General features: G+C 40.7%; 1 protein-coding gene across 2 annotated transcripts; it reads right to left on the minus strand.

Moving 5' to 3' along the window:
• Window positions 1-1,044: 1,044 nt before the first annotated feature.
• Window positions 1,045-8,340, minus strand: tagln (transgelin). 2 transcript variants are annotated; one of them, XM_031283576.2, is made up of 6 exons: window positions 8,071-8,265; window positions 3,663-3,705; window positions 2,573-2,761; window positions 2,260-2,431; window positions 1,954-2,056; window positions 1,045-1,832 (listed from the first exon to the last, which is right to left on the minus strand). In XM_031283576.2, exons 2-6 carry the CDS (start codon window positions 3,672-3,674, stop codon window positions 1,694-1,696), a joined length of 615 nt encoding a protein of 204 aa, XP_031139436.1. In that variant the 5' UTR covers window positions 3,675-3,705; window positions 8,071-8,265; the 3' UTR covers window positions 1,045-1,693. The 2 variants fall into 2 exon arrangements, with proteins under 2 accessions (XP_031139436.1, XP_031139437.1); XM_031283577.2 differs by lacking the exon at window positions 3,663-3,705 and having other exon boundaries at window positions 8,071-8,340.
• Between the last annotated feature and the right edge of the window lie 794 nt (window positions 8,341-9,134).

Genomic DNA, 9,134 nt, shown 5'->3' on the forward strand with positions numbered 1-9,134 from the left:
CAAGTCGCAGGTGATCTGAATGATAATAAAAGACTTGACAGAATATCCTGGTTTTTGAAACGGTTACACACAAAATCACACACTTCAGAATCAGTGATACTTTATATTATGTTATTATGAAATAATTATTTTGTAAAAATATAAGTTACTGTATGTGTGCAAGAAATCCATCTAACGTGTTTAAAAATGGCAAAATATTTTAGCCATTTAGCAAAATATTTTAGCTATTTTTAAATGCTATCGCCAACATGTTAAATGATATAATACCATACATTTGTATATTTGATATAATACTATCAAAATTCTCCATCTCTAAACCATCTCTGACTATGCTCATATTCAGCATGATGATGTTAAGCAGGTAAGCTGTTAATGTTTACCATGGTCACCATCTTATGGCCCTGACACACCAACCTGATAATCGGCCGTCGGACAGTCTGGAGAGGTCAGTGACTTGAGTCTGTTCGGTGTGTTCGTGCCGTCGTCCTTCGGATGAGCTGTCGGCCTTCATTTTGGCCAACCTGATTTGCGGGGTCGGAGAGCGGGCAGTTAGACTCACTCCAATCTGATTGGTGGAGTGCTAACCCAGAAATAACGAGCGGGATGAGTGACGAACGCCTCTCAAAAACTAAATCTAAATAAAACTAAATAAAATCCACAAACTGGCATAACTGCAAGGAGGCAGACATTTTCAAGAGTTAAAGGAAAGGTTCACATTTTGTCAAGTCTGTTAAAACTATGGTAACATGCCCATATGTACATCGAGAGGTATTTTTTGCTGGAGTTACTGCTGTCTGTGAAGAGATCTCTTCTTAGCACAACTCCACTGATCAGAGATGCATTTTTGCACAAACACAGGGCTGTGGAGTTTTTCCACCATTTTTTATATGCCCATTACTGGCATGTGAGTATTGTTTTAAGACACACCTGAGAAAACGATCATTTGAAATACTGGTAGTAAAACAAAGTTCCAGTGAATGGTTGTACTTTTCTAATTTTCCCATATCCCGGAATGGTCAAATGGAATAATTCAGAATCACAAAGTCAATTCAGAAATGTATTTCAAAGTCATTATTTAATAAGACAATGTACAAAAATATTGGCACTGATACATCAGGCATAGTATTGTGGGAAGTGGTAGGTTGGGACAATAAACAAGAAACATACTGTAAATGCACTGATGTACTGGTCTGACATGGGTTGTATCACCACTCAATTTGGAAAGAAGGTATTTGTGTTAGAATCCAGAACCAATATTTCTAAAAATCTAGTAAAAAAATGACATAATTCAGACATTTGTTATGTATCAGAGATGAGACAGTGGTCATTTATTTGTAAAAGCAGTGTTTTTTCATATTAGGTAGGAACAGCTCAACTTTTGGCACATCATCTTGTTGTTTTTACCTCCAAGGCATTGAATTGGTCATTTTTAAGGTTACTATTTTCCGCTACAAACGCTCAGTTGTACTGGTCCTGATTGCAGTGGTAGGGTCACCAGTGCAAGTATATGTAAGGGGCTCAGGGCAAGTTCAAAGACCAGGAAGTAGGGGGTACTTGTTAGAAAGAAGCTAATTTCTAAAGCAGAACATGTTTTACGATGAAAGAGGAGTGGTAGTGGACCACTTAGGCGCTTACAGGCTCTAAGAAGGTGTAAAGGGCCGAAGAGGTTTTGGGTATCTGTGATTCAGTGATTTTACAGGATCTGTCGAGCTCTTCCATAGCTCATGCCCTCCTGACTGGCTCCCTTATTGGTCCCCATCTGTAGGCCAATCACATTTTTGCCAGCCTTCAACTGGTCTTCGCTGAAGTCTCGCTTGTTCTCCTGAGATTTCCTACAACACATCATTGAAAATGTCACAGAATTTTCAGAACTTAACTGCAATGTTCTATGAATACTTATTTTAATCAGAATTGGTTTAATAAAGCAGTTGACATTTCATGTATTGGACTCACTTGAAGAACCAGTTAGGGTCTCCATTGTATGTGCCTTCATCCTTAGTGACGGCCAAGCTGCCCAGAGCTGACAGGGTCCTCTGCACTGCCGCCAGGTCCTTAGCTGTCCCCACACACACACACACACAGCTAGGATTATTTACTATTAGTAACCATCACACTATGATGTTTCTGTACGTGCATCGTCAAATCCAAACAATTTTCCCTCTACCACACAACCAAAGTGCTTAAACCCAACCCAATTGTGTCTTCTAGCATTAAATGTTTGCAGTAACCGAGGAATGAAGACCATGAAACCCATCTCACCTTCCCAAAGGTCCACAGTCTGGAACATGTCAGTCTTGGTGACGCCATACTTCTCGGCAGCGTTGAGAAACTGGGAGATCTGCTCCATCTGTTTGAAGGCCATGGATGAGCTCTGGATCTTCTTCACGGGTTTCTCTCCGGGGAACAGACTGTTAATCAGTTCGCTCAGAACCTGGTAAGACCAGATGGAGGGACAGAGGGTATGGGAGAAGAAGAGGAAGAAAGGAAGGAGAGGCATAAAGAAATATCATTAACCTTAGGAAATCATAACATCTAGAAAAAACAAGTAATCAAACAGGTGTGTTGCACTCACACATCCGTCTTTCAGCCAGGCCTGGAAGCCCATTTTGCCTGCCTCTGGCTTTCCCACACCGGAGCCACACTGACGGCTGATCCACTCCACCAGGATCTGCTCCAGCTCAGGGTCGTACTTGCTGTCGATCTTATCCTGAACCGCCCGGCTCAAGCCGAAGGATGGACCCTTGTTAGCCATGCCGACTCCCTGAGAGTGTGAAAAGTGTGAAATGGAGGGTGGAAAGATTGAAAAGATTGAGAAGAAGAAGTGAATGGAGAAGATGGATAATACAGTGGAGGAAGATGGGTGAGCGAGGCAGTGTGGGAAAGGAGACAGGGATGAAGTAAAGGAGAGAGAAAAAAATATTGTTATTAATTATCTCTGGAAAAAGTATGAATTCTAAGTAAATGTGATAATGGGTAGTTGCATTTTCACTGGTATCATCCTGACAATTTACAGCAGACTGTATATCCATGACAACATATAGCTTTTATAAAGTTACTGTTTTCTTGAGCATCCCATTATGCCCACCTTTTAGTCCAAAATTGTTCTTTTTAGGTGACAAACAATAGCTTACATTCACATTGCAGTAAAATTTGGATGTAGCCTGTATGCACAAACATGCATAGCTGTGCGAATAATCTAGATGAAAGCATTTACTTTCAAACGCACTGCTTCCATATATATACATATATAAATATATTGTACTGTATATTATATACACCAAAGCGTGTAAAAAAAAAAAAAAAAGCGTGTATGTAAGCGAAAATGCCCAGCACTTAATTTATTAACAGCGTTGTGTCTCCTAATACACACCATTTAGCATTTATCAGGACCTGCTGTGTCCGAGGCAAAGTGGTGTGCAATGGGAGCTCTTTATCAGGCAGCTTTTTTTGCATATACTCTCCTTTTACACACACACACACACACACACACACACACACACACACACACACACACACACACACACACACACACAATATCTCTCTCTCTCTGTCAACACATAAGTATATCATTGCCAGCACTTTTTTGTCTTATGCCTCTGTATTGCCTTTGGGCCAGCAGCCAAGTGCAAACCCATATCAAAGTGCTGTCTGCACTGTCCAACCTTTGTTGCCATCTTGATGTCAGGCCACTTCAACTTCCTTTTCCTGGGGAGGTTCAAAGTTCAAATGTTAAAGGTTAAACCCAGGAATTGACTGGAGGAGGCTCATCCTTGGCATAGGATGGGGAATGTTGTAACCAAGGGCAACAACAAACTTCAGTGTATGAACAATATGCAATCCTTTTCTGTATTGCTGAGTACATGCAGTCTTTTTGCACTGGTCACAGGACTTTTCCATTGGCTGTAGTATTCAGTGACAGAATGTCAAGATGTCAAGACTGGACTGATGTAAGTCTTTTTATGTTTCAAATAATACTGTCTCATTATATTGCCAATATGCACAACAAGATGATACACAGACAGAGATGAAAAGTAACAAGTACTGTAGCTAATACTTAAGTTCTTCTTTCTCCTCCTTCTATACTTCACCTCATTTCTTTCTGTCTTCTCTTTCTCCATTGCTCCCTTGCATCCTCCCTTCCTTTCTCCTTTCCATATCTTTCATCTTTAACTAATCTAAGGGCATAGACTTTTTTCACGGCAGACATGTTGACATGTCATAGTAGGAAAAGCACAGGTTTAATTAAAACCATTAATGATGGCTGCATTCCACTTAGGAGAGGTCCTGGTATTGTGCATGCTGACTCACTGAAATAGCTCACTGGGACACTTGATGGAATTGAGCTATCGTTAAGGTTATCAATTTCAGCTGTGCTTTTCCTACTATGACAAGTCAAAATGTCTGCTGTGAAACAGGTCCATACCATAAGCTGTGAACAAAATGCTGGCGTGTTCTATCCTTTTAAACCGATAATACAAACTTGCTAGCATGAAGTTTCCTACATTTCCAACAGACAGGAAGCAACGTTATTGTTAATTTGGAGTTGTGTTTGTGTCCACCTGTTGAATGCAGGTCTAATGTTGTAATATCTGGCTCAATAGCTGTTAAATGCTGCACTGTGTTCACCAGTTAGCCTCTAACTTCTCCTCTAAAGTCTGCTGTTTGGTGATGAACAGGTAGTGTGAGTTTTTCAGAGCTTTCTTTTTACTAAAAACAGCTGACTGCTGCTGGAAATGATCTGATGAGAATGGTGGGAATGAACCAAAGTAGTAAAGAGTCGCGCCATAACACAAATAGCTGAAAGACCCTCAAATGACCTATGACCTGCATAGTTGATGTACACTCAATGAGTACTATGGGTAATTTTACTTTAGATAGCTGAGCTTTCTTTCTTTACTTTTTCTGACAGTAAGTAAAGTAACATTTTTAATGTGGGACTTAGTAGTAGTGGATTATTTTTGCCTTGTGGTAATGCTTAATAAAGCATTTGCAGCTTATGTATGTTCCACCACTGCAAGTAGATATACTGCATGTCTGCATAATAGAGTCTGCATGCCAATGGCATTAATGAATTCCTGCCCAGAGTGTTACCACCAACCCTATTTAATGTTCTTTGCATTCCCTGTGGTGCTTTTCCAGGCCACAAGAAACCAAACACACATGCTGGGCAACACGCTCTCTTACATACAACCACAAGTTCAGATACTATATTTAATCTTCATCTGTCTGCCTTTCGCTCTTAGTGTACTGGTACACACACTCATACCGCTTGTTATTCCCACTGACATGCCTCATTATATAATCATTATTACAGAGTAATGTTTGTCTGGTATCCAGTTAATAACTTGTCTTTTTTCCATTGGCCTCTAGTTCACTGACTCTGACACTCACTGATTTCTGATTCTGTTCTTAGCCACGTATAGTAAACTACTCCCTGGACCACAATTGCAAATCACACACACACACACTACACTCTTTGTAGGGAAAGAAATAGAAGTTGTTCACCACATTGTGCACTCAATGACTTCTCATGTCTTGTGAAGAGATGAGAAGCAGTATTTCTCCCATTAGTCCTGTATCAGTCTGTATGTGTGCATTGCATGACAACCATGCAAACATCGCATAATAGTCTAAGAGGTCAAATGAGTCCGTTAGGGCCTGTTCTCTATTTCTGGTATTTATGTGTATCTAGGGACTTGTTGTTATCCTTGGGACCCGGCCAAGGTCCAATAACTCAGGATGATCTGCTAAACAAGCTTCTGTGCTGTCTGGCTGCTTCTCTTTAATATTTAAGGCAGTGTTCACTTGACATAGTATATAAAAACATTTTCATAAGCTGCTAGTACAATTACTACTGGTATTAGTACAAAATCTACCTCTGCTACTGTTACTGCTACTGCTGCTGCAATGACAACATTTACTACTACAATATAATGAAACTAGTCATGCATAGCATCTGTCTATACTATAAAATCACTAGCCTAGTGCCATATACTAATACTGCTATTTGTAGTATTAATTCATTACTACTATTAATCATAACACTATGCAGGAGAAAAGGAAGTATCATTATGTAAGTAATCAAATGTTTCCAAGGAATGTTTCTAAGATTCAATGAAAAAAGTGAGCAATAAAATAAAACTAATGACTTTAAACATGAATATTAAATAAACTACAAAAAGGAAAATATGGAGATGAAGTAAAAAAAATTTAAAAAAGCCTAAAATGTTCCTTTCAGACATCCCAAAGTGCCTCATCCCACAAATATGACTTCATTACCTCCGTCCCTCCATCTCTCTCAGTTGTGTTTTTCCTGCTCTGTTTCTCTATTACCATGGTAAATCCACCTAATGCCAGAACAGGAAACCAGTGTGAGGGCTGTGGCAACTGTGGCAGGCTGAGAGGACATGGCGTCATGCGGCCTCGCCTCTTTTACAGTTAACTAGCTAACCACCATATAATGACTTGTTCGCTGTAATAATTCTATCCTCGAGGCCAGGGATAGTTGTAAAGCAGCTATAAAGCTTGGCTAAATAAAGTACAGTTCCGCAGTGTGGATGTCATTGGAGTCCTCTGGCTCTCCCTGCTAGCTGATGTACAGTACAACTGTAGGCTACAGGCTCAGAGCTCTTTTGTTATATGTCTCTGGTTTATGCCAGCTGCACAGAATTTGATGCTTTGCTTAGACATGCCAGACTTTTATGAGCACTGAAAGCATTTTCTGACACTGCTGCCAAGACCTTTCATGGTTCTGATTATTCTAACAAACTTTATAGCTGCTGTGTGTCTGAGCCCATGCATTTTTACTGACTCTGATGTGTAGATAGTGCTGTCCGATTCAGCTTGTGCCAGAGCCCCTTCACTGTTAACACGGATGTGGTTAGTTCCTGGCCTTATATTGTCCTGCTGTGTTTTTGTGCTGCCCCAGGATTGGCAGTGGAGATAATGTTATCTGCTCCTGTTGCTGCTGCTGAGAAGCTAAGCTGCCTACTGGTACTTCCCTTATGTTACTGCTGGCCTGGCCTTTTACTGGAATCACTGGGTGTGCTGATATCTTTAACAGTAATCTTTCCCATGTTCATAAAGAAAATACAAAAGTTTGGAGTTTAAATGTGTTGTGTGGAGAGGATCTACTTCTGCATGTATGTGTCAATGTACCATCTGCCTTTCTGAAATATATTTCTACCTGCCAGTCTGTCTATCTGCATCTCTCTGCTCATCAGAAGTGTGATTACCTCTCAAGCATTGTGAATTCACAGGCTTCCATTATGGCAGTGGATCATTTGCTTTTGCAAATAAAAGTATGTACACTGACAGAGATATGCATCACTGTCTGGCTCACCTCTCTACTTCTCCTCTCCTCGCTTCACATGGAAAATATATTAACCCTCAAAAACATCTGAATCATATTAAGGATAAACTATTTGCAATGAGACTTTCCTCTGTCACAAATAGGTTATTGTGGAAATCCCAGTAAAAAGCAGTCAGCTTGTGTTCAACCAGACTTATCAAATCAAGACAAAACAGCAGTTTTTAACAGATGATTATGATAAAACTGAACAAGTGAACAATACTTGATTGATCACATGCAACGTATTTACATATGTAAATTCTGACAGACATCAACACCCACACAGGTTTGAATGAAACAGTAACTCAAACAATATATATGATACTCACATATAATCTACAGAAACTTTAAGAAACTTAAAACTTAGACATGTTAAACAACCTTTAGTATTATATACATACGTATATGTGATACTATTTAACTCATGTTCAAATGCAGATGCATCTCAAAGTGTATATATCTGACCTTTCCTTGGACTGTTAGATGATTACATTGTTTTTTACAACTTCTGATAATATCACTTTATAGTCAAACACAGAAGATGAAGGACACATATGCATATTATTTTATATGAAGCTAGGAAGGCCTCAAAACTACTGACTGACTGGTCTATAAAGCGATGGCCTTTTACCATCAACCACTTTGTCCTACTAAGCCTGTCCCAAATCCAGTTCAGGAGCTTTATCCTGTATGGAGGAATAAAAGAAAAGTATACTCACTGTTTGAAGGAATAGGTCAGTTTTCTGCTGGCTACTAGTGCAGCGTGTGGGGTTGAGTATGGATGCTTGACTGAGTGTTTGTATATGCTTCGCAGGGACCTCCCTCTCAAAAATGCCGGCTTAAAAGGAGCAGATGAGGAGAGATGACTTCACTAGTCTACCAAGAGAGCGAGAAAGGGAGGGAGGGAGGGAGGGAGGAGGGAGCGTGAAGAAGAAATAGGAGGGAGAGAGGGGAAGGAAAAAAGGAAACTTCATCCTTAAAAGGGCATGGCCTTTCAGCAGCTCCCTGTCTGTGCGTCTCTTCCCCTAGTTAAAAAGCCCAGCCTTATTTGGGTAGAGCTGTTCTATGTAGAGCAGAGACAGTAGACAGTAGCCAGCCAGCGTTGGTTTGGTCAGCAGGAATTCTCCAAATACTTTCACCACATCCCTCCTCGTTCAAAGTGGCAGCAAGATGGTTCGGGAGTGTATGGGGGCTGATGGAAAGGGGGAGAGGGAAGAGTAGAAATGGAGAGAAAAGAGATGGGACTTGAAGAAAATAGGGAAAGAGGCACTGGATGTGGAAACAAAGAATTATAGTGTTGCTCATTTTAGGGTAGGAGCTATGTCAAAAGTGACTTATTGTTTCCACATTTTTGCACATTAAGGAGGGAAGGAAAAGAAGAGGAGAGGAGAGGAGAGGAGATGAAGAAAGAGGAGAGGAGAGGGGATCGGGAGGAGAGGAAGAAGAGGGAGCGGGGGAATGGAGGAGAGGAAGAAGCAGGAGTGGGAGATTCAGGAGGAGAGGAAAAAAAGAGAGAGAGGGGTAGGGGAGGAGAGGAAGAAAGGGGAGAGGAGAGGGAGAGGAGATGAAGCAAAAGAGGAAAGGAAACGGGAGGAGAGAAAAGGAATAAGAAGAGGAAGAAGGAGGGGTGGAGAGAAGGAAGGAGGTGAGGAGAGGAAGAAAGAGAGGAGAGGAGGGAGAGGAGATGAAGAAAAAAAGGAAAGGAATAGGGAGAAGAGGAGAGGAAAAAAGAGAGGAGAGGAATAAGGAGGTGAGTAGAGGAAGAAAGAGAGAAGGGGAGCAG

The sequence above is a fragment of the Sander lucioperca genome, chromosome 5 (assembly GCF_008315115.2).
Source record: "Sander lucioperca isolate FBNREF2018 chromosome 5, SLUC_FBN_1.2, whole genome shotgun sequence".
Taxonomy (NCBI): Eukaryota; Metazoa; Chordata; class Actinopteri; order Perciformes; family Percidae; genus Sander; species Sander lucioperca.

Coding starts and splice junctions, on each gene's coding strand:
- tagln (XM_031283576.2), bottom strand. Junction 2,432..2,572: donor CCTGGCTGAAAGACGGATGT/GTGAGTGCAACA, acceptor TGGTCTTACCAG/GTTCTGAGCGAACTGATTAA. Junction 1,833..1,953: donor GACCCTAACTGGTTCTTCAA/GTGAGTCCAATA, acceptor GATGTGTTGTAG/GAAATCTCAGGAGAACAAGC.